This window comes from Bipolaris zeicola (genome assembly GCF_000523435.1).
Source record: "Bipolaris zeicola 26-R-13 unplaced genomic scaffold scaffold_309, whole genome shotgun sequence".
Taxonomy (NCBI): Eukaryota; Fungi; Ascomycota; class Dothideomycetes; order Pleosporales; family Pleosporaceae; genus Bipolaris; species Bipolaris zeicola.
In genome coordinates, this window is record NW_006912358.1 from 1 (window position 1) to 24,225 (window position 24,225).

Below are 24,225 nucleotides of genomic sequence, written 5' to 3' on the forward strand. Positions count from 1 at the left end.
GAAGATCTGATTCAGAGTATAAAGTTTGAGAGTTGCGTTGTTGAGTCATTACGTGTTATAGTGTTGACGTTAACGCGTCGGAGCAAAGTGGCCGACTCGCTTGGGTGGCCGACTCGCTTGTGAACCACGTTAAGCGGAGGCTATAGTTTAAAAATTTTAGTCTGATACAATTAGAGTAGTGAACATATGATCATCCAACTGACAGTGATACAAGCTAGATGATATAGATGGTAATTATGACTTTAGCCAGGTAGACCTCTCCCGCACTACTGCTACTATCCATTTCTCAGATACTTACTTCAATTATCTTCCAGCATTGTTTTCTGCGCCTTTTGTTCATTTTAATGACAAGTCAAGTTATGCTAGCTGTGATTATCTTAGTACTGAAAGATACAAATATCAAAAAAATTAAGCAGCTGAAGATAAATATTTAGTGAATGATTCTTCCATGTGCTCCAAGTCGCTATTTGGTTGAGTTTGATGACAGATTCTACTAGAGCAACCACGCCTGAGTCCTTTGTTTTATGAGATCTGTGCATATAATGAACGAGTGTAGAGTGTGTAGTGAATACAGGTTCTACTATGGTGAGCGGGTAGATGTACGGCGTTGCCCCTAGGATCTCCATGGGCGAGGAGCGTAGTCTCGTAGGAGAAAGAGGGCATAGTATAGAATAAAACCTGAAAGATTACATGTCGCTCTACTCTACTCTGAAGATCCTGTCGTATAGTCCTCAGAATGGTTCATACTGTCAGCACAAGGGTCACACGTGACCCTGTGCACCGGCACAACAAGAACCACAAGAATTAATGGAAACAGAAAACATTGATATTTATAGCCGAAAGACTTCGAAGGTCTGTAACAAGGCGATAAACCCTTGCGCACATTATTATGATTGTCACTGTATGTCCCAAAAAGGTCTTCGTATAGAGGATCTCTCAGCCTCTAAAATAAATGAATATCGTTCCAGATAGCTCGCTCATTCATGTTTTCCGCTTGTTGCAAATGAGGCGAATGTCAGGATGTGTGATCCATTCGTCAGGGTTTACCGTAAAGTCCTTAGTAGCATCTTCCGGTCTGAACTGCAACTGCCAGTCTCTAATGATGCTAGCAACTATGCTCCGAAGCATACGGTCGGCAGCAAATTTGCCCATGCATTGCCGTGGACCAAATCCAAAACGCCACACATTGTATCGCAACTAAATGATGGAAATCAGTAGCCGGTATTCCCTTTGGGAGTTAGTATAACATTCACGCTTCGTACAGTGGTCTATTGACTTACCCGCTGCTGCGTCGGCTACCGATCAAGGTTAGGTACTGCATCAATCTCCCTGGATGGAGCGCGTATGGAGACCGCAAGGCGACTAATTATTATCATAATGTCAGGATAATAAAGTCGACCATTGTGAGATCTTTTCCAGAGGGCTGTCAGGCTTCATCCGGTGTCTTTCGTATTAAGCCTCTAGTTACACAGACACAAATGGCTCGCACATTGCTCACATACACAATGACAACCATATTGAAACTTCTCAACACCAAACTCGAAGACGTGCTTCGCTCACTCAAGTCCCAGGGTGTAAGTCAGGAACTGCAGAAAGGATTGCATAATCATAGCAAGGGCTGAAGAAGTTGGCGACCAAATCCATCGATCAAACTGAAAATAGCCGACCATCTCGAGAAGTCTGGATCAATGGACATTGTATCTCTTGGGAAAGCGTGCTCAGCGCGCGCCCATCGTCTCGCTCAGGTGCTTCGAGTCGTTGTCAGGAACGTCATATTTGCCTATGACAAAACGAGCAAAACATACACAAACAACGCCACGTCAAGGATTTTGCTGTCGGATCATTGAACAAGATGGCATAGCTGGACCACGCTCTATGGGACACAATTCTATGACATGGCACGTGGAATTCCGTCGTTACTGAGCCAAGATGCAGTTTGGTCGGCTGCTCAGATTAACTATGACATTGACGTCAGCATGTTTGAGTACTTCCGCAGCCAAGGATGGGTGCCACAGCTGCACGCGTCACTTGGAGCAGGTGCGGCAGCCCAAGCACCGGGCATTCTAGCCGACTATCCATGGAGCGAGATTGAGAAGGAGACGATCATTGACATTAGAGGTAGAGGTGGCGGCTTCATCGCCATGCTCTTGCGTGCGCACAAATCTCTCAAGGGCGGCATTTTCGACCTCCTACACGTCATTGAGTATGCGAAGCCGCTATTCCATTCGGCTGACGGCCAATTTACAGATGCAGCTGTGCAGGTGTCTGTTGAAAACCTCATTGGTGACGATTTCTTTGACAGCATCCCGCCTTGCAATGTGTATACGATGAAGTGGACGCTATATGATTGGCGTGATGAGGATGCTAGGCGCATTTTAAGCAACATCGAAAAGGCTATTATACCAGGCGAGAACAGCAGACTGACTATCTTGGAGGAGATGCTGGACACGACAAGGAGTGCGAGGTTGTCCCGCTACGGTGCCATGAACATGATGATGACAGCAGATGGTGTAGAGCCGACAAAGGACGAGTGAATTGCATTGGCGGATAATGGTGAGTGGTCTATTACCAAGATCCACCCACTGAGGAATATGTGGCATTGTGCATTTGACCTTGCTCCCAAAGCTTGGTCTAACAAATCACAGAGTGGTTTATGGGTGGATAAGAAAGCATATAAAATTGCTCGGACAATGCAGGAAAGCGTATATGTATAGTAGGTAGGAAATGCTTTCGGGGCATGCGAATTTAAGTTAGGTTTGGTACTATGAAAATTCGTATGTCAATCATATCGGTTTCCGGAACGCAGAATTGCAGCACTTTGAGTAACCACAAATTGGTGTGCTTGGCTGATCGCTTCGCCATAGTGATATCGAAGAGAGTGTCAAGGTTCAAGGAGACTCTTCTGCTCATACGGCCAGTAACTTGAAGACCCTACATGCCAGCTATTATTGCGCTATTTAATAGCTATACTTAGACGACATCGTGCATTTTAAGATAGTTCCTAGCCGGATCGGCACGGTGTCCCGTTGGTGGCGTTGGTGTTGGTGGGGCGAAGGAGCGTACCGAGACTGCAATTTCAAATATTCAACCCAGCTCTTATGTTCAAATGGCCAATAGTAGTATGAGATGGCATACACGGTTCAGTCGGTCTCCGAAGACGGGGCACAGACTGTAACAGTTATAAAAGCAAATTTCCAGATAGCGACGGAGGGCCTTATTCCACAAGTCCATTTGATCCACAATACACGGGATGCTGTGCAAGAAAAATACACCATGTCTGCAATCGTATTTTGCCCGGCCAGTCAACTTTTTTTTTGGACCCATAAATCCCCAGAACAAGGAGAATTAAGCCAACCACAGTGTCTGTTAAGATTGTCACCTAGATCGTAGACCTAAAAAATGAACTTTAGTATTGCTAAGGACGCTTTTGGTTGGCGTAGAGCTCCTTTGCCACCTTATCTTTATTGGTAGCGTAAAATACGTTTGCAGACATGGTGTAGAAAACATGAACCGATTGCACCTCTTTAATGAGCACACCCCACACTAGTCACACCCAACAGTGATCATCTTGACTTCTTGCGCGTCCTTTTTGATACTTTTTCGTTGCTTCGTTTGTTCACAATGTTTGATTCAACGTCAGCAGAACGCACCTTCATTCTCTCATCGATTGCAAAGGCCTTGGGCGTACCGGCGGAAAGCATCGACACATCAAAATGTTTCATTGGGCTCGGAGGCCATTCACTGTCGGCGGTCGAGGTGCAACACGCATGCAAGGCCGTGGTGTCCAAACCTCCAACAGTTTTTACGCTACTCACATCACCTTCTATCGAAGCGCTGCTGCCAGGTGATGGTCCGCGCACAAGGGAGGCCCCTGCCAAGCCCGAGCTTATTTCCAGTTCAACAGTGACCGAATATTCACAACCATCAACAACACCGTCGTCATTATCATCTCTGTCACAGTCGCCATCTCGTTCGCTGTCTGGCTGTTCTAGTGTCCCAGACGGCGAGAATGTAGAGGATGCTTTGCCATCAGAGCAATCAGGGATCAAACCACTATCAGTCTCGAATGAAGAGTCAGCCCCGGCAACTGGTCTGCAAGCAGCGTTCATCCATAGCGGGCAAAGCACAATACACTATTTTGAAACATGGAGCCTCGAAGATCTTCCCTTCATAACGTATGCCTGGAAGAGGGTGCTAGCTATGGAACCAATGTTCTCTACTAGGTTTGAAGAGGCGGGCCAGGGGAGATATGTCATGCGCAAACGCAAGTTTGAGTGCCCATGGACACAAGTAGTAACTTTTGATCGTACGACATACGAAGAAGAACTGGCGCGAAGAGAGGGACAGGTACAGCCGACGTTTGTATTCAAAACCGTCGTGTTTAAAGGAGTCGGTAGCAAGAGCAGCAGCGGCAGACGTCGTGAGAGTGAAGCTACCATTATGATATCTATCCATCATGCTCTATTGGATGGGTTTGCCATGGAACGTCTCGCGGTCAAGGTGCGGAGGGTAGCAGCGGGAGAAGTGGGAGTTGGGGCAGGAAAATCGTTCTTGACGGCGGCCAAAGAGATCGAAGCACTGGCCAAGGAACAGAGCGAAGCTGCGACTCGGTATTGGCAAAGTTGTGTACGAGAGCACACAGGGGCAGCTACAGAGACTGGTTTGCAGAGACCGAAGGGACAAGTAGAAGCAGCAGCGGCAGCAACGAAATGGCCAACCATCCAAGGAAAGAAGCGCAACGAAGTCAACGTCAATTTTGAGCACTTGAGTGAGCTGCTACGGGAGAAGTCCAGGGAGCTAGGCGTCACTGTGGCGGCCTTCTTCCATGCAGCATGGGCGGTCGTGCAAGCCACGTATGCAGATGTCAGTCAGGTCAAGTTTGGAACCATTATGAGTGGGCGAAACCTGCCCATCGACGGCATCGACACCGTCATTGGCCCTATTCTTAACTCACTGCCATTCTACGCAAATGTTGACGAGGCTATAATGACGGACGAGTTTGTACAGAACGTCTTCAACGGTTTGGTAGAACTCTCGTGCTATCAATGGAGTGCACCCGAGCACGGCTTGAATCGCGACTTCGAGGCGGCCCTGTCCGTCACACGGGGCATCGACAGGGCGGCTGCTGGCGAGGAAATGCAGCCACTTCGACCCGTGCAGTACGACTTTGAGAGTAGCATTCCACTCAGCCTAGCGCTCGATGAGGCAATGATGAGCCTACGTGTGGTCTACCATGCAGATCGATATGCGGCAACGGCCGTTGAGGACATGGCCATGTGCTTTGCTACGGCATTGGAGCGGCTTGCGCACTCAACGCCCATGCATGCGTGCAAGTCAGCGCTAGTAACAGTGCCCATGCAGATGCGGCTGCGAGTCTTGGGAAACTGCATATCTGGATCGACGACACGGGCTGCGCATATGCACGAGGATCTGGTATCTATGCTGGACGCGGCCGCGCGCACGCACGCAGAGGCGGTGGCAGTCGAGGTTGGCAACCGACGCATCACGTACGCTGAGCTGCATCGGCTCACGGCTCGCACCGCCACGGCCTTGGGCGAGGCTGGGGTCAAGGCTGGCGAGGTTGTGTGTGTGCATGCGGATGGGAGTTTGGAATGGATCGTGGGCTTGCTCGGCGCACTGCAAGCCGACGCTGTCTTTTGCAGCTTGGATGCCACTCTCCCCCACGAGCTTCGCCGCGACATGTTCGGGACGGCCGGCGGCCGTGTCTTTGTCGTTGGTCATGAGTGGCAGAGAGAGTTGATGCCAGACGGGTGTGCCCACTTGGTGTGCCAGCAATTGCTCCCTGCTGTCGCAGCTGCTCCCCACCATGCAGACGACGGCGACGGAGAGGGCGACGGAGAACTCAAGTACATGAACAAGCACACTCCCCAGCCGCTAGCCCCCGCGTACCTTTGCTTCACCTCTGGTTCCACTGGCCGTCCCAAGGGCGTCGTGTGCACCCACCAGGCCCTGATCGCCTTCCAGGCTGACGTCGAGGTACGCCTTCACGCGAACCCGGGCGTCCGAATCGCCCAATTCATGTCGCCCGCCTTCGACGGAAGCATCCATGAGATCTTCTCTACCCTCTGCTATGGGGCAACGCTCGTCCTGCGCGACCCGGCCACGTTGGCTGATCCCTTCGACGTCCTGCGCCGAGTCAGTAGCGCCATCATGACGCCCTCGGTCGCCCGTTGCCTATCGCCTGCAGATTTTGCCAACCTCGAGACTGTTTACCTGGTCGGAGAGCAAGTCCCCCACCCTGTTGTCGACAAGTGGGCCACTGGCGGCCGCAAGCTATACAACATGTACGGTCCCACCGAGGGTACGGGTGGCGCAACCATAACTCGGCTACGCCCCACACAACCCGTCACCATTGGCCACCCTAATCCAACGTCGCGCCTCTACATCCTGGGACGCAACGGCTGCTTACTCCCACCGGGCGCCGTTGGCGAAATCTACATTGCTGGAGTGCAGATTGCCCTAGGCTATGCCAGCATGCCTGATCACACGGCTGCCTGCTTCGTGCCGGACACGATATGTCCCGGTCTGGGCGAAACCATGTATCAGACTGGCGACTACGGCTATTGGGATCACAACGGTCATATCGTCTGCCTTGGTCGGAGAGACCGCCAGCTCAAGCTGCGCGGCTTCAGGCTCGATCTGGACGATCTTGAGACCCGCATTCTCAAGGCGCTGCCGCATGTCAAAGCCGTCGCGCTTACAAGGTCTCAAAAAGGAGATAGCCTCGTTGCTGTAATTCAGCCGGCTACCTTGTCCCAAGATGAAGTCAGGAATGCCATGTTGCAGATCCTGCCCAAGCCAGCCGTGCCCTCTGCTATTGCTTGCGTTGACGCCTTCCCTCTGACCCGTGTTGGCAAAGTCGATTCGCAGGCAATCGCAGCTAGTTTCCCAGCCCATTAAATCATGGACCCCTTCCTCTCCAAAAAATGCATCTGTCATTTTTATTTAATTGAAAAGCGATTGATTCAAGTACAAGGAGTTACTATTAGTTAAGCAATCTTTAATTCATCATCTTGTTCTCTACGTATGCATCATTCGTGTTTTCCATTATTCTTTCATATTACACATCCAGCTTTTGTTTTTTAATCGAACGCCTGGAAACTACCCATACTATGTAGCTGCCGCTCGAAATTAACCTACTTTTGACGTGACTCCCCTTTCCAATCCAACCGTCATGCGCGCGCACGCAGCCGCATCTCGTCCTTTGCCAAAATTGCTGATCAATGGCAATTTATCCTGCTCATACGCGGACGTGCTGCCGCCACCGCTGTTGTTATTACCACAACCCCCTATCCATCCACAGCGTGCCCATACCTAAAGACATACTCAGTTCGTCCATGGCTTGGCACAGTACCAGTGTCGACGACATGCGTCGGCTGCACAGCCCGCAGGACAGAACTATGGAACAATGGTCCAGCAGCACTCGCGAGTGCTGCACTGCGCTGGCCAGAAAGCCTTCCTCACCAGGTTCACTGTTTATCGCCGCTGCAAGCGTGTTGCTATCCGCTGTCTCGCCGAGATGTTGTAGTAGCGTTGGTGCGCGTTGGCATGATGCCAGGATCATGTTGGGAGCTGCTAGGATAGCAGTAGTCATGGTTACAGGGATACTATTACTAGGATTGGTGGTAGTAGTTGTAGCAGCAATCGTCGTGGTGGTGTTATCAGCTTCAGATATCCCCAGTGCAAAGGGCGAGTCGAGTGGGAGGTTCGCCATGCCGTCTGCGAGAGTGTTGACGAGGCTGCCAAAATCAATGGCTTGGTGGCTGTCTAGCTGGGTATCCAGGTCAACGTCGGAAAGAAAGAAAGCTGATAAATGCGCCCTGTCTATATGGGTGAATAAGTCCGTGTTCTGGTTTGATGACAGGTCGACATCATCGTGTGCTTCCTTTGTCTAATCAGCCTGTAGCCTCGCTAGTCGAAATCATGAAGGGAAAACTGCGAGTACATCCTCGAAGCAAAATTAGGTATCGCCAGCAAATAGATGACGATATAAGTTTTCCCCAAGTTTACGGAGATAGTGATACCCTACCTCTCCTCCCACCCGCAAGACCCCCTACTACCTTTCCCCACACTAGGCTACGAGCCTCACCTGTATTTAGATGACCCCCTCCCCTACCTACACCAAATTGATAGCACTACGTAGTTACCTGTAGGCCTAGCCTACACGTCTTATATAGCCCACCGGNCTACACGTCTTATATAGCCCACCGGCTGACACAGGACGTTAAACTAGAATAATAATAATAATAATAATACGGAGATAGTGAATCGCATTACGTCTCGTATCTTGCTAGGCAAGGAACTTGCCTGCGACAAAGACTTTATTCGGGAGTCACAGCTGTTCAAACAAGCTCTCTTTGTTAGTTCCATTATGATTAACAGCATCGCGCTAGGGCCTTTCAGAAACCCGGTGGCATGACTGACAACCTCATGGTCGATCTATCGCACATCTCGGTCGCGACACAACGCGACGCCTTCAGCGTGTCGTGGATGTTGCTGACCATATCATCTACCTGGGCAATTTGATCGGCTTTAAGCACGTCGGCATCGGCACCGATTTCGACGGAATGGGCTTCGATAAGGGCCCGGTCGGGCTTGAAGATGTTGGCACCTATCCAGCGCTCGTTGCGGAGCTGCTGCGTCGAGGGGTGTTGGTTAGCGACATGAGAGGCGTTTACTACTCTACATTTACCTTATCAGACGAATAACTCTAGCAAAGCCGGGACGGAAATAAGTAATCCGGTCCTAGCACAGAGCGGCACGGGCCTCTATTACGGTGTCTTTAAATGTGTAGGAAGGATCGCTTTTTTTTATTACTCCGCCTCCGCTTTCGCCTCGGCGGCCTTTCTGAAAACTCGATCACGCCTATCAACACTCACTCCCACGCACACACTTGCAAAGGCCACTCTCTGTCTCTAGATTTCCCACAATCATGGACAATGTGTCAGAATTTCTCGCCCACCTCTACGAGTTCCCTGAGGGTGAGTTCATGGGTCCGGAAGTGGACCAAGAACAGTTCTTGGTCCATTGGGGTTACACGATTTACAGAACATATTATGGTCCTGCGTCTGATGAAAAGTGGGCAAAGCTGCTTAAAAACATCATCAATGGCGTGGAAAACAGTCTTAACGAGCTAGAAAGGTTGGCCATTGCACTACGGCCGCGCTTCCAGATCACACGTGCCTCCCTTTGATCGAGAAGCACCTCCCTGCAACCAGTATTAATAACCTATCGAAAGAGGTCCGCCGATATTCGTTGTCAATCCCGTCAAATGCGCTTCCCAGCCCAGCGAAAATGTGTGTCTCGCCTCGAACAACGACACACGTCTCGCATCACGCGTTGCCCTTGACAATCGGTTTGCCCCCAATGGCATCATTGGCGCTCAAGATGGAACAGACGTTTAATGTGTTAGATGTGAAGGATGAATTTGATGATAGTTGTGCCTCTAGGGTAGCTAGGCCTAGCTACCGAATACTTCACCTATATACCCTAGCGGCTTTGTGTCACCGATTTTACCTTGGTAGTGTTTGTGTCGGCATCGTAAAAACGGTATCCATCAAATTACAGTGGGTGTTAGTAGTAATCTCCATCTCGTTGGATATCCAGAGTAGGAAACCCGATGAGTGTACCAGCTTTGATCACTTCGTCATTCGACAGAGGGATGTCCACATCGGCCTTTCGTTGTAACTTAGTTTTGGGAAGTGGTCAACAAGATGTCACTATCCAACTTCATGCCCCCAGGAATTGACTTACGCGCAGTAGGAAGACTTAACCTCAACGTCTCTCGCAAGAAACTCTCTGATTTTGGCATTCTCGCACAAGCGTCTTTGTTCCAGACTCCATGTTCGCGAATTGCATTTTCAATCTCTTCCCTAAGTGGCTCAAGATAGTCTGGATATTCGAGAGCAGAAAGGATAAGCTGACATACGACCATGGAGAACAGACCTGCAGTTGCGAACGTGAGGAACAATTCCTGGTTAACAATTCGAGCGTATCCAACAAGGCCTATTGGCCCACAGGACTAGGAGGCGATGCAGCAGATCACTGCTCAGTGCTACATCCAAGCTGATTGCAATATGAACAAGTTTCAGACTACAATGCTCCGTGATCATCATTTGATTGCAATGCAAGTACTGTCTTCTGTTTGCTTTTCCCCATCTACATGTATCCCTACCTAATGAAATGTAAAGCCACCGCTGACATCGAGAATCTGGCCACTGATAAAAGACGCCTCAGGGCTGGAAAGAGAGCAAATAGCATGGGCTGAGTCTTCTGGTTGTCCTCGACGTTTGACGCATTAATGGTCAATGTGATAGTCCCACATAGACTGTCTAACAGAATCTCGCGTACTTTAAACCCCTTCTACCTCTGGGAAAAGACGTGCTATTGTGTGGGCATACCTGGAACGCCAACAGCAAAACCTACTATCACATCGCAATCATCGACCCAGCGTCCCACTACGACAAGGTCGCCAAAACCGTCACCGACTCAAGAGGACTTAATTATAAGCTGTACCGCCTGTTACTTTGCAGTCAGAGGTGGTACTTGGGCTAAAATCGTAAGCAAATACGGCACGCAAGAAGTTTTTCTTTCGGGGTCGATAGCTTGCTATACTTGCATTAGGGAGACAGCCATTGTGCTAGAGATTGCACGCAAGGTTTTTGCTAAACAAGGTGCCTCGCCTACCGATCCTAATGATCTGCATCGTCTCCCGTTCCACCATGTTCGAGCTGTCGGCGTTTGAATGGGGGGCTTCTTTACGGCGACCTGGAATTTACAACTCTGTGTTATATGTCCGATTGAAGGATGCTTCTTCCCCAACCAATATCCGATATGCAACTCTTGCATATTGCTCGGCCTGTTTTGACTTCTCCCATATCCCCAATTGCTCGAAAGCTGACTGCCCATGTAGAAAGACCTCTAACATATGGTCCACGATATGAACCCATTTGTGAATAACCAAAGCTGAACGAGTTTGATCAAGCCCAGTGACGATGAAGCCTTGAGTATGGAGAGTTTTTGCAACCGACTCTAACACCTTCGTGAGATCACGCTTTTCCATGTAGACCCGCGTCAGCAATAGCTGTGGATCCAACAGCAAAAGTCGAGGAACCTCCTCCGCCGGACGCTTGTATGTCTCGTTCAGCGCCATGATTAAGCGTTCCAGTTTGGTCGGAACATTGTGCGCTGTTAAGCCAGCTTTGCAGAGACGGTCCAGCTGATCCAGCAAGCTCCTTCTCTTTGCCACTTCCGACGGTTTGGTGGTTTTAATATCCTCGCAAAGCGCGCACCTGCAAATGAATCCCCAGCTCTTGAACTTTTGCTCAACTTCGGGAATATAATCACCCCTTGGAGCTTCATAGGGAAAGGCTAGCTCTACACCAGCCTCCAGGTTCTTGCATGCGCGCACTATCATCATATCTCCAATGAAAGAGCGACGCACATTGCCGAGGCAACTATGATTGATATATGAGGCTTTGATCCAGATGCCACACGAATCAAATGCGGAATCTCTTTTCGAGAGCTTGCTAGACATGACATCGCTGTGACTTTTCAGGGATGTAACAGGGCAGCCAAAGACATTGAGGGCCATTGTTCGTTCGACGAGAAAGCTGGAGGGTAAAACATTAGTTTATCAAGTCGGCTGGCTCATCATTACAGGTGCTACTCACGTGTCTACTACCGGTTGTCCATCAACAAACATCTTGTCGACCGCCTTGTAATCGCCATGATGCAATTCAGTGAAAGCCGCAGCCATAGAAGGGCTTTTGTACAGCTTCTGCGTGATCAACTGAATGAGATGTGCTTGACCGCCCATAAAAGCTCTTTCTGTCTCCACATTCATCAAAAGAGTCACCTTTGCATTGCCTTTCCCCGGTTCGTCGACGTGAGCATGACAGAAAGCTTTTTCACACAGTACTAGATCCCCTGCTTTCATAGATGCGGTTGTGAATAAGCCGCGACCTTTTCCTTTGGCTTTCTTAACCGTTACTGGTCCAATATAAGTGCCGTGGTCCAGATGTGGGGGAATACGCTTCCTTGCTTCCGCTTGGAGAAGCCTGAAGTCAAACTCTCCGGTGCTGCTCTCACGGACTCGATTGCGTGCACGGGTATGTGCAGCGACTGCTTCTTTGTTGTTCGGAAAGAGTCTGCAGAGTTTCTCGAGCACGCTGCAACATTCTTCATAACGAGTGAGGTGGTATAGAGCTTCCGCTGCTCGAAACAATGCTTTCTCCGAGGCTTCCACGCCAAAGTCTGGGAATCCAGTATCAGACAACGCGGCGTCATATTGCCTGGTCTTTAGATATGCTAAAGATCTATTTCGTTTGATCACTTGAATCTCGTCAGGTGTTGCGGGATGCGCTAAAGCATCTGAGTACCTGCTCCATACGTTAGCGCGATTACTTTCTCATCAATCAGCTTGCTCACTTGTCGATAGCCCTCCAATACTCTCCTTTCCCTACAAATCCATTCCCTTCAAGCTTCAGAGAGTCCGCGGATCTTCCCGACTTGAACAGTCCTTGTCGCCATGATGGTGGTATCCTGGAATCGTTGTTGCCAAGGAAAATGATATCAGAAAGATGATCCACTCGTAAACTGTAGTCTCCAGAAGCCGTAATTTTGAAGAAAGGCCCCTTAATCAGAAGAACTGAACCTTTGTCAACAACAGTAGATGCTGGACGGTTGGCCTCATCTTCCTGCTGGTACAGTTGCAATAGCGTGACGTCCCCGTGTTCGTCTTCAACCAGAACAAGAATCGCAGTCATACGGTTCGGAGGGGTGATGGCTCGTAATATGAGATAGCAGCCACGATGATGCGTCTCGAGCCTGAGACCTTCAATCGCGATAGGTTTCAAATCGCCGAGAGATGTGGTACAAGGTGGATATGCTGGTGGAACAAACGACGAATGTATCGTTTGGGTGTCTTCGCTTCCAGCGCGTTGTGTATTGGCCACTGACGCCATTGTGAACTCGAACAACATGATGTCCCTGCCCTTACGATCGCGGGGATACTGACCCTGCTTCTTCTTAGCATCTTGTAGGACACGCTTTTGCTGTTGCATAATCTGCGTGTACTCATCGAGATCTTTGCGAACGTCCATTGCTGCGGAAGGTGGGTTATAGTAGAGGTAGCAATGCGATAGTTTTAGAGATAGGAAGGTCTTTCAATCCGGATGGCTAGTTGTCTAAGGTGCCCGTCTTAACTCTCGCACTCGTATATACCCCAGGAATCTTCGTTGGCTAAGAGGGAAACACGTACACTTGTACCACGCCGCGTATGCGCATGAACAAACGAGGCTAGTTGCAATAACAACCAAAGGCATTGGCCCGCTATGCAAGTTGCATGATCGGCCCAGGATCCTTGAATGCAGTTTGATTCGGCATGTTTGATTCAACAGTTACGTCTTTCAGCGCTGCTGCCTTCTTGGCCCTTCACTTGATGGTGCATACGTTTACGATGATCATCATGCCAAGCTTTCCTTCCAAGTCAATTAACATATATGCAGGAATTCAACTAGCCTGCAACCTTAGTGCAGCTCTTACAGGTCTTTGTAACTTTATCTATATAAATAGCTTTTAGACTCGTATAGTAATTAAGTACTAACACTCTTTTAAATGTACTCTTCTAAGCCTAGAAGTCCTTCAGCTTCAAGGTTAACCTTTTTTACTCAACCTAGAATAACTACTCGTACTAAATCTACTATCTATTATGCTTTGTATTTATAGCTAGTTAGTAGTTTTATAGCTATAGATTTAATTATACTATTACCTAAGGTATCCTTAATACTACTGGATAGAGTCACGCGATAACTTCTTTCTAGGCGCTTAAGGTGATATCCTATTTATTATTAGGATATAGTCCTAGACCCTGATGGTGTATAGGGCTGGACTAGAGATATGTCGATGATCCTAGAGGCCAACGCGTATTTGAAAGCCCAGCAAGACCTACGGCTCTCGAGATAGTGAATTTCGCAAAATTTCGCTGCTGGGCATCCTTTACGCAAAGGTTGTATTGAGTCTTTTTTTCGGTCTTTCAAAGTGCGGATAGAAGGATATTTATTGGTTTCTAATAGTTGGGTACTGGTAGGAACGGGTGGCTTACGACACAGATTGGGGTAGAGCTCTATCAATTTACCAGCCTACACTAGATATCTTCATGCACGACGAATCTCCCACTGCACATTTGTGATGCTGACCTCTTCGCCGGCTTTCTCATCATAATCGTACCATTCCCCATCAGGTAGCTCTATGCCAGAAAACTTGGTGCCGGATTCAATACCCGTGGCAAGGAATTCGCCTTCAGCTTTGAATTCAGTGAACTCCAACCCTCTGCAGTCGAACTCGAGTATGTTAATCATCTTGGGTGGATCACTCTGCGGGTACGATGCGGGTGCAGCTTTGACGTTTGCCGAATGCTCCCTCTGTTGAAAGCATCAGCAGTGCGGTATGATAGAATCAGCATGTGAGTAGAGCAACCTTGCAGTTCTTGCATTTCCATACGAAGTTTGCCTCGCCTTTACTGCCGCTTTGCTCGTTCATCTCAAAGCGGTTGACTGTTACAAAATTGGGGTGGATCTCGCGACATGACGTGCATTGAACTTTGAAGGTATAGAAAAAAGGTGCTTCTTCGGTGTCGTTGGGGCGGAGGTCTGTTACCCTGGGATGAGTTCAGTACGTAGAGTGTTTTGTCAAATTGTGATGGGGTGGAAGGTTTACCCATTGAGTTCTGCTTTCAATGCTAGTGCGAGCACCATGTTGAGTATGATGGCGACGTTCTAGACGTGTGATGTTGCAACCTGCGACGATGACTTCGCGATTCCTCGACGCAGACGCGCCCCGCCCCGCCCCCACTACGACTTAGTTCCTGGGCCAGTCCAAAATAGGCATAGAGCCGATACCGTGCATTTCACTATCTTAACAATCTTTCCTGACCAAATATCCCTGACAGACAATCGCCAACTCCTGAGACTCGTACTTCAGTAAGGGAACAACGCACTCGACGATTGGCTCTCGAGACGATTCACGCGTCTGGCACTTCTTATCCGCCTTCTGTTTATCGACAGTTGTCACTTTGATCGCTGGACTTCTACTACCTCATTGTCTTTTTCGACAAAACCGTCTACAAGCAATCTACTTTAGACATACCAGCATTCTCCATCAACTTGGTCTCTGGCAGTATTCAAATTTTCATCAACAGTCTCCGCATTACTGCACTTTGGACAGCAACAACGCCTTCCCCAAAACCCTGACCGCCTTTTGATAACTCGACGCCCTCACCATGGTCAAATTCTATCCCTCCCTCACGCAGGAACATATCGACTTCATCACGAAACAGCCTCTCTTCTTTGTCGCCAGCGCGCCATGGGCTGGTGAGCACGTCAACATATCACCCAAAGGACATCCCTCAAAATCGTTTGCCGTTCTAGGACCCAACACAGTAGCCTACCTCGACGCTACAGGCAGTGGCTGCGAGACCATTTCACATATATACGAAAATGGCCGTGTGACGCTCATGTTTTCCTCGTTTGGCCCTTCACCACAGGTCATGCGGCTGTTCTGTAAGGGCAAAGTGGTGGAGAAGTGGGATCAGTACTTTAGCCAAATCCGAGCAAAGATGTCGACGGAAAATGGAGATGATGTCGACATCGCCGGTGTAAGAGCGGTGATTGTGCTCAAGATTCAAAAAGTGCAGACGAGCTGTGGTTTCGGAGTGCCGCAAATCGCCAGTGCAAAGACTGATGGCACAGATGCTGTCGGCGACGCTGTTGCTTTTGCCGATCATGAGCCTGGCACGCATGATGATCATGGCTTCAAGCCTCGGGATACAATGGAAGGCTGGGCTCGCAAGATGATAGAGAAGCAAGAACTGGGTGACTATCAAAAGCAGTTCAACCATCGATCTCTGGACGGCCTTCCTGGGCTGATGAGCGTGCGGCGGGCATACGATGAAAACATTGCTGTCGAAGACACAAAGGCGTGGCTCAGGAAAGTCAGCAGGCAGGGGGATGCTGTGGCTTTGGGTGTTGGCCTGGGTGTCTTGCTTATGATTTTGCTAAGTCTGATTGGCATCTTGAGCATCAAGCCCATATTTCTCCAGCGGATACTGAATTTCCAGCAAAGGAAGATGGGTGTACCAGAGGATCACTCTTGGAAGAGCGAGCTTTGAGGTGGTCTATGCAAAGCTATTTTGTAATAATACCACTTTGTCTGGTTTTCAACGTTGCTTTATCCAAAAAAAAATGTTTTTAATGCCAGCCACATGAGTAGAAATAATTCCTTGCAATACAGTGAAGCCTGAGAATGAGATAGTGTAGATACATACAGGTATGCATGACCTCATCGGCGCTAGCATCTCACCGCCTGGCAGTATTGTTCAAGCCTCGGTCGAGGCGGGATCAACGTTGGTGGCGGTACTCCAACACGCACGCGGCAGCATCTCAGGCGAAATCCACAATGGAGGAATACAAAGCCAAGTACGCTATCCATGAGGCGTGTCGAGAAGGCCAAGGTCTGCGCAATAATCATCCGCCCAGGCGAGCCATGGTCTTCTAACCAGTGCCAGCATCCCGCGTCGACTCTCTGCTCGCGGCCAACCCCAAGCTTGCATCACTCCGCGACCCGGACGACCGTCTTCCCATTCACTGGGCCGTCTCGTACAACCACCTCGCCATCGTGCAGTCCCTTGTGCAGACAAAGTCATTCGATCCCGACGCCACCGATGGCTCCGGCTGGACTCCCTTGATGATGGCGTGCTCACGGAAAGACGCCGAACAAATCGTAGACCTGCTGCTCTCCAAGGACGCCGACGTCAATGCGAAGAATAACAATGGTCAGACTGCATTGCACTTTTGCGCCTCAAAAGCCAACCTCGACATTGCCCGTACATTGCTGGCACAAAAGCCCCCAGCATCGGCACGAGTCAAGGACAAACGTGGGCAGCTACCACTACATCGCGCTGCAGCAGTGGGCAGTGTACCCATGATGAAGGCACTTGTAGACGCCAAAAGCCCTCTCAATGCCACCGACGTCGATGGCATGACGCCGCTGCATCATGCCATGAGCGAGGGACACGGAGATGCAGCACTGCTACTCTTGACTCTGGGTGCCGAGTTCGACAAGCAGGACAATGACGGCCATGTCCCTCTGGATCTAGCGCCAGATGCAAAGACGAGGAGTTTTGTTTTGCAGGCGGCAGAGAGGGAGGGCATTGATCTCGTCTAGTAGGAGTGGCATGCCCACGTGGATATAGTAGCATCTCGTTTGCGGAGTTTACAAGATACCCGGGTAAAGCGTTGTAGAGAATGCTAGGAGAGATTGGCGGAAGCCCCACTAGTAACCTCCTTCATCTCCTACTAGTACTCCTCCCCCCACCTGTTCTGTACATCGGCCCTAATATTGCGCCATAATCTTTTTACTAGCCTGCACCCAATGCTACTTGGATTTCTCTAGCGCGTTGAGCACAGATACAGGCAGACTGTAGATTAAAGCCATGGCCAAGTGTGCGACAAACGACTATATGAGATGGACATCATGATCGTGGATCGGCACAGTTCCACTTTGTGTCCTTGTGACTGGTGCCTGCGATGTTGAAAGGCGACCCGCCATCATGGTACCCGTCCTTCATCCATCACGGTCTTCACTAGCTCGGTATATAGCCATGTCACGATCAATTTATCAATCAACTGTTTGCTTTATTCACCATCTCAAGACTGTACAAAAGCCGTTGGTACCTACAGCGCTGTTACCCTCGATACATTTAGTACAGTCGCGCGCTTGGCCGCCATCATCTCCCCAGCCTAATTACAATCTCAATCACTCTCACCCTAACGCACACAGTCATAACACTGCTCAGGTTTGAGCCTTTCATTATCATGATATACTTTTCAGACGCATCAGTATACCAAAACTTCCTCATCTCGCCACGGATACCCCCGGAAATTGTTCTCCAAACACTCCAACACATTCCATTCGGAAACGGAGCCCTGATGTCTGCTCTGCGCAATGCGCATCCACGGCTCCGCACACTATTCAGCACATACGAACAATCACTTACGCGCTGCTTTATGCAAAAGGAGCTTTGCCACGCGGAAACAGATTTTCCATGTAAAAGCGACTTCAGCATCGACTGGCTGGCCGAGTGTGTTCGAAACTACGATATTATAGACGACGTCATGGATGCTCTCTGCTCCGACCACAACTTCAACGCAATCATGCCACACAATACGTTTCTAGCCTACACTGGTTTAATACTCATACACAGGATATCGTTGCTCGGTTAGTCATTGCTGTCCCTTTTGTAAAGCAAGTTTTTTGCACATATGATTGACGCGGGAGGCTTTAGAAAAGCACGAAGATGACGGACAGTGTTATATTGAGTCGTTGCATAGAGATGCGTTGATCGCCATCTACCTTGTACTCCACCACTCGACACTCGCAGCGCGGTACCACGGCTCTGGCTGGATCAACCAGCGCACATATGGGTCCGTCATGCAAGCAGAGCACTTCGAACTGCGCAACGCGCTGGAATTCTGCTTTGCAGAAGCTGCACTGAGTATCGGCCCGGAATTCGTTTCTGATACGCTGCTATATCATGACCGATCGGATTGCGAGACAACGTTGCTCAATTTTTATCACGACTACGGGATTCGTGAGGGGGAAGGGGTGTGTTTGAATGTAAAGGGTCGGGTTGAGGCACCGAGGACGCAGGGACCAAGGCGGGAAAGGGATAGGAAGGAGAGAAGCTTGTTTACGACGTTGCTCAAGTGTTTGGCGGAACGGATGCAGTGCGAAGTGCGTCATGTGAGGGAAAGGGTGGAGTGTGAGCTTGAGAAGACGCATCATCCCTTGGCGAATCTGACGCTAGGCGGCAAGGAGTGGTTGCTGAAAGGCAAGGATTTGGATCAGAGATGAATGTTAGAAAGAGTGAGGGTGGACACGGGTTTCGGGGATCAGGAATGGTTCCTTCTTGTTTTCAAGTGTCGATATTACACGAGTCCTGGTTGTACTAAAACATGGTAGCTAAGAAACATCTGCATAAACATCTGTTCTTCGTGTCATGGGCACATCTTTGCGCAGATTCTCAACGTAATCAAGGTCCAGCTCTGCAACGGCAATCTCACCTTCGTCGGCCCATTTCCCATCTTCGCCCTCATCGCCTCCGAGTTGAGCAACGATTTTGCCCCAAGGATCCACAATCATGCTGTGTCCATAACTCCGCCTCTTGCCCTGGTCATCGTGTACTCCAACCTGGGCAGCAGCGATGACATAGCTCTGCGTCTCAATGGCACGAGCACGCAGCAGTATTTCCCAGTGACCGGCCTTACCCGTTGGGGTGGTAAAAGCGGCAGGGTACAAGAGCACCTGGGCGCCTCGCTTCCTGAGGGCAAGCGCAGGCTCGGGAAAGCGTAGGTCAAAACATATCTGCATGCCTATCCTGCCCACGGGGCTGTCGAAGGGATGGCCAAGATCAAGGCCGCGTTCGACGCCATCCGACTCCTTCATCTGGGGGCCATCCTTGACATCCATGTCGAACAAATGTAGTTTCTGGTAGCGCTGGGCAATTTCTCCCTGAGGAGTGATCCAGATGAGGGTATTCTTCACTTTTTGCGCATCAGAGGAGACGGGTTCGTGGATACCGACAGAGATGGCGAGATTGTATTGTTTTGCGCAATCTTGCAGGCCGATGACAAATTCAGAGGTTGTGACTGGCTTGCAGAGTTGGAGGCCGCCGGAAGTGGTGATGTAGTCTGCTGCCTAAGAGAAAAAGAAAAAAGGTTGGCTTTGTGAAGTGGGTAGATGAAGAGAATGGAGCAGGGAGCTTACCTCTGGGAGGAAGAGGGCTTTTGCGCCGGCTTGGTGGGCTTTGCGGCAGAGGGATTGGGCTTGAGTCAGATTAGAGGCCATGGAGGCCGTGGAACGCATTTGGCCGACTGCCTAGGGAATGGTTAGGGCATGGGCTTGTCATTGTAGACGGCAACAATAAGGGCAACTTACTGCGCGTACCATTTTGAGAGATATGGGCATGGGGTTGAGGAGGAGTTGGTGTGTAGAAGAGCAGCAAGCGGGACTTGTAGCAAGGACATAGGCAAAAGCAATAGGACAGGGCCGCCCTGACGTTATCAAAGACGGCAGAAGCGATAGATGAGTTCCGATAGAGGAACTAGGCCAATTGGAGCAAGCATCGTGGAAATGGTGACAATCTTGGGGGGGTTGGGTCAAAAAGCACAAGTAGAGCGGGAGGGTATGGAGTAAGTAGGCGATGCCAAGCCGAGGGTGTTAGTGTGTAGTATTACTAGTAGCTGGGTACATGGCATATTATGGAGTAGTACCCGAGATTGACGAAGGACATTGCCGAGACTAGACAGCGGCAAAGATACTGTGTATACATGTAGTACTGTATACATGTCCCTGTGCAATCCACACACCCCATGCCGTCACTCGCAGACCAAGACGGAGGACGGCATTGAGTGGGTGAGAGGCGGGCGGAAGGCGGGCCAATCGGCGTGTGATTGGCCCCCGGCGCTGCACTATGATGACGACCCCGTCAGCAAAGGCTCACAGACACGAATCACGACGGCGCCCGTTAGCTGTCCATATGTTTATTTGAATACAGTCGAATCCATACAGCATACACATATACATATACGTACACACGGACGAACAATTGCAGCCGACGCAGCATCCAGCATTCGCGCCCATTGCTGCGTCCAACACCTGCCAGCCCATGTCTTAGCGGCGCATTCCCCGTATCACCACCACTGCCACCATCATCCGAACAGCCTGGCCTCTTCGCGTACTTGAGCAATGCACCTCCACGGGCAAAGGACGAGCGCACGGTGAAGGCTAGCAACGCTTTCCCTACGTCACGACCCGCGCTGCCATTCCACGTGCAAACCAACCGAAAAAGTAAAAAACCCACCAATATGAGCGGCAAGGGCTGGTGGAACAACGCCCTCTCTGGCCTCGAGTCGCGGCTCGACACCATTCTGGCTGAAGATGGCTCTACGGGCCCAAAGCCAGCAGCGACAGACGGCGCAGCCAAAGCCGACGGCACAGACAAAGCGGCGGCGGCCGTGGACAAGAAGCTGGGGGTAGAAGCTGGTGGGTAGCCCCAGAAGCCCAAGGTAGCAGCAAGCTCCGTGGATGCTAATGGCCCAGAAGTCTCGCGGAACCCGTCACGAAGCAGACCAAACTCCCGACTTCAGGATCGCCTCGCCAAAGCCGTCAACAAGGCAAGTGACCGCTCCGACTCACGCCCCTCGTCCGATCTTGGCTCCCGCCCAGAGAGCCCTGCGTTGCGCACTTCATTCCCACCTGCCGACACATCACGCACAAGCATAGATTCAAAGGCTTCAGAGCCCATCGCCCCTACTTCACTGCCAGAGCAGCATGGCACCTCCAAGACGGACGATACAACGGTCCCCGAACCACCACAGCCCGTTGGAGAAGCAACTGCGCCCATTAAGTCTGGCCCAGACACGTCGTCGTCGCCGCCGCCAGTTGCGTCCGTGATAGTAGACCAGCCAGCCTCAACGCCCGTCCCCACCATGTCCATGCCATCCATACCCGCCATCGTTACCCCGCAGACGTCCTCGCCCCGCCAGTCCTTGGACAGCATCTCTTCACGGCCTTCAATCGACACAACCCCCCCAGCCCCGCCTACCGAGCCCAGGGATGCCGACCAAATCCAAGCAGAGTTGTCTCTCTTGCAAAGTACTTACGACGAGACTATGCGTGACAACCGCGAAGAAATCAATGCACATCTCGAACGCATCGATGCACTGCAGTCAAAACTGACCTATCTTTCAGAGCAGCTTGCTGCATCTGCAAAGTCCGCCTCGTCGGACAAAGACGCGACGCCCACGGACAAGAAGTTGGCAGAGAAAGATGCGCAGATTGCTGCCCTCATGGAAGAGGGCCAGAAGCTGTCCAAGACGGAGATGAAGCACATGACTACCATCAAGAAAATGCGCGCCAAGTCTCAGGAGCAGGAAAAGGAGATTACCATGCTGAAGCAGCGATTGACAAAGGCTGAGAAGAGCATCACTGAGCAGTCGGAAAGAGCACGTCGCGCCGAAGCCGCTGAAAAGGCTTCACAGGAAAAGCTGAAGATTGTTGGCAAGATTGAAAAGGACATTGAGACCATCAGAGCAGAACGCGAAGAAGCGGGAATGACAATATCTGAACTGCGCAAGCAACTCAATGACGCCCTGTCGCGCGCAGAGGATGCCGAGAAGAGAGTGCAATCCGGCGCACTAGAAGCAGAAAAGAGGGCGACGAGATCTTTGCAGGAGGATATCGAAAATCTGCGGATAGAGAAGAAGCTGGCAGAAGATCGTGCCAAGAAAGAACTTCAAGCTGCCAGGGATGAAGCCAAAAGCCAACAGGAAAAGGCACAGATCACTGAGCTGGAGCTGCGTGGTGAGATTGCGGTAAGTCAAGTCGAAGGCTGCATGCAGATGCATACTAACGCACCATCCAGAATCTTGAGTCCAAACTGGAACTTCTTCGCAGCAGGACCGAAGAGGTTACTTCATCCGCCACTGGTGACTCTCAGGCCAAGCTTCTCCGACAGATCGAAACCTTGCAAACACAGTACTCGCTTGCTTCTGAAAACTGGCAAGGTATTGAGACAACCCTGACCTCTCGTGTTGCCGCGCTCGAAAAAGACCGTGATGAGACGGCGAAGCGCGAGTCCGAGGTCAGACGCAAAGCGAGAGAAGCCAACTCAAAAGCACGTCGACTGGAAGACGAGCTTGAAAGTCTCAACGAGCGCGCTCGTACTCTTGAGCATGACTTGAACGAGCAACGTACCGCGGCTCAAAAGCTACAAGTCAAGCTTGCCCAAGCAGAAACTGCTGCCCAAGATGCGCGCGCCGATTTGGATAAAGAGAAGAAGATTTGGGAGGCCGAGTTGCAACAACGAATCGAAGAAGAAAAGAGCAAATGGAAGGCAGAATCACAAACACCATCTTTAGCTGGTGACAGTCTCTTCCCGCGAACGGACCCGCCTTCGGTGGCGCAACGAAGACACTCGCCAGACCCGTTAGGCATCTACACCCGAAGACCCAATCCGCGGGCCACTTCAAGCGGCATGGACACCGCCCTTTCACCCATAGAACGCATGTTCGATGATGTCTCGCGCCGTCCATCCAGCTCACGGCAGGCCAAGTCCACGTCAAGAGTTCGCACGCCTGAAATCGGAACTCCCCAAAGACAAGACTCGATACCCTATAGCATGGCCAGTCTCAATGGTCTAACTGCACCACCGCTCGAAACCCCTTCAATTCACACACTCGACCCAGAAAACATGGACACCTTTGACACTGCATCTTCGCCACATCGCACCATTGCCGACATGGTCAGCGTGTCCACCATGGGCGCCGGCCCCTCTGTCCAACTTGTCGAGCGCATGAGCGCCGCCGTGCGCCGTCTGGAATCCGAAAAGGCAACGCACAAGGAAGAAGTCGTGCGTCTGACTGCCCAGCGCGACGAGGCGCGCAACGAAGTCGTCAAGCTCATGCGTGAGGTAGACGAGGCCAAGAAACAAGGGGAAAAAGTGACCGACTTGGAAAAACGACTGTCTGAGATGGAGAATAGGGAAGGCACCGCCTTGGAGATGCTGGGTGAGAAGACGGAGAGGGTAGAGGAGCTCGAGGGCGATGTACGCGAGTTGAAGCGAATGTATCGTGAGTTGGTAGACACAATGAAATAGAGATGAAATGAATGAACAAATGATTGGATCATCTTGTTACAGCTTGCGTCTTCTTGATTGCAACAATGTATATGTGACCTCTGGATAAATGCAAGGACACTTTACCAAAGCCATCCATGCACGACTACAAACGTGTTTTTTTTCCTTTCTTCCTTCTCATTTCTCTCTCTTCTTCTATACAGATTTAGCATAGTTAGATAAAGTAGGATATTCTAATTATCAAACAATCAACACTTCTTTTAGTAGCGAAAGATTTTCTACTAAAGACATAGCTCTGCGTATGTAGGTACTTGGATTTTGAAATAAATATATAACTAGTCTTTCTGTTGGAATCAATTAGGACTCGACTTTGAGTCCTACTGATCCGCGACACTGATTGGTCGACACGAGCACTGGCAAAGGCGTCGTCACCGCCTATTGGCCCGTGCGCGGAGGTACTGTAGATACTCAACACGATAACAGATACAATCAATCAATCCGCTTCCTCA

At 50.3% G+C, this 24,225-nt stretch overlaps 10 protein-coding genes across 10 annotated transcripts; 5 read left to right on the forward strand and 5 right to left on the reverse strand.

The window, feature by feature from the left end:
* Positions 1-1,895: 1,895 nt before the first annotated feature.
* On the forward strand, positions 1,896-2,534 carry COCCADRAFT_30592 (uncharacterized protein; the record flags this gene model as incomplete). The annotated part of the gene is made up of 1 exon (XM_007719431.1): positions 1,896-2,534. One exon carries the CDS (start codon positions 1,896-1,898, stop codon positions 2,532-2,534), a length of 639 nt encoding a protein of 212 aa, XP_007717621.1.
* Positions 2,535-3,621: 1,087 nt separating this feature from the next.
* Positions 3,622-6,921, forward strand: COCCADRAFT_41349 (uncharacterized protein; the record flags this gene model as incomplete). Its single annotated transcript, XM_007719432.1, has 2 exons — positions 3,622-5,784; positions 5,881-6,921. The coding sequence occupies 2 exons, from the start codon at positions 3,622-3,624 to the stop codon at positions 6,919-6,921; spliced, it is 3,204 nt and encodes a 1,067-aa protein (XP_007717622.1).
* Positions 6,922-7,103: 182 nt separating this feature from the next.
* Positions 7,104-7,735, reverse strand: COCCADRAFT_30594 (uncharacterized protein; the record flags this gene model as incomplete). The annotated part of the gene is made up of 3 exons (XM_007719433.1): positions 7,104-7,115; positions 7,162-7,310; positions 7,348-7,735. The coding sequence occupies 3 exons, from the start codon at positions 7,733-7,735 to the stop codon at positions 7,104-7,106; spliced, it is 549 nt and encodes a 182-aa protein (XP_007717623.1).
* Positions 7,736-8,953: 1,218 nt separating this feature from the next.
* Positions 8,954-9,425, forward strand: COCCADRAFT_9490 (uncharacterized protein; the record flags this gene model as incomplete). Its single annotated transcript, XM_007719434.1, has 2 exons — positions 8,954-9,162; positions 9,260-9,425. 2 exons carry the CDS (start codon positions 8,954-8,956, stop codon positions 9,423-9,425), a joined length of 375 nt encoding a protein of 124 aa, XP_007717624.1.
* A 1,370-nt stretch (positions 9,426-10,795) lies between these two features.
* On the reverse strand, positions 10,796-13,124 carry COCCADRAFT_9491 (uncharacterized protein; the record flags this gene model as incomplete). Its single annotated transcript, XM_007719435.1, has 3 exons — positions 10,796-11,633; positions 11,694-12,401; positions 12,451-13,124. 3 exons carry the CDS (start codon positions 13,122-13,124, stop codon positions 10,796-10,798), a joined length of 2,220 nt encoding a protein of 739 aa, XP_007717625.1.
* Positions 13,125-14,177: 1,053 nt separating this feature from the next.
* On the reverse strand, positions 14,178-14,777 carry COCCADRAFT_110110 (uncharacterized protein; the record flags this gene model as incomplete). The annotated part of the gene is made up of 3 exons (XM_007719436.1): positions 14,178-14,444; positions 14,500-14,680; positions 14,740-14,777. The coding sequence occupies 3 exons, from the start codon at positions 14,775-14,777 to the stop codon at positions 14,178-14,180; spliced, it is 486 nt and encodes a 161-aa protein (XP_007717626.1).
* Positions 14,778-15,301: 524 nt separating this feature from the next.
* Positions 15,302-16,189, forward strand: COCCADRAFT_110108 (uncharacterized protein; the record flags this gene model as incomplete). The annotated part of the gene is made up of 1 exon (XM_007719437.1): positions 15,302-16,189. The coding sequence occupies one exon, from the start codon at positions 15,302-15,304 to the stop codon at positions 16,187-16,189; it is 888 nt and encodes a 295-aa protein (XP_007717627.1).
* Positions 16,190-17,894: 1,705 nt separating this feature from the next.
* Positions 17,895-18,933, forward strand: COCCADRAFT_110102 (uncharacterized protein; the record flags this gene model as incomplete). Its single annotated transcript, XM_007719438.1, has 2 exons — positions 17,895-18,297; positions 18,365-18,933. 2 exons carry the CDS (start codon positions 17,895-17,897, stop codon positions 18,931-18,933), a joined length of 972 nt encoding a protein of 323 aa, XP_007717628.1.
* Positions 18,934-19,041: 108 nt separating this feature from the next.
* COCCADRAFT_30599 (uncharacterized protein) lies at positions 19,042-20,028 on the reverse strand (the record flags this gene model as incomplete). Its single annotated transcript, XM_007719439.1, has 3 exons — positions 19,042-19,776; positions 19,846-19,956; positions 20,017-20,028. 3 exons carry the CDS (start codon positions 20,026-20,028, stop codon positions 19,042-19,044), a joined length of 858 nt encoding a protein of 285 aa, XP_007717629.1.
* A 209-nt stretch (positions 20,029-20,237) lies between these two features.
* COCCADRAFT_110105 (uncharacterized protein) lies at positions 20,238-20,426 on the reverse strand (the record flags this gene model as incomplete). The annotated part of the gene is made up of 1 exon (XM_007719440.1): positions 20,238-20,426. One exon carries the CDS (start codon positions 20,424-20,426, stop codon positions 20,238-20,240), a length of 189 nt encoding a protein of 62 aa, XP_007717630.1.
* Positions 20,427-24,225: the final 3,799 nt, after the last annotated feature.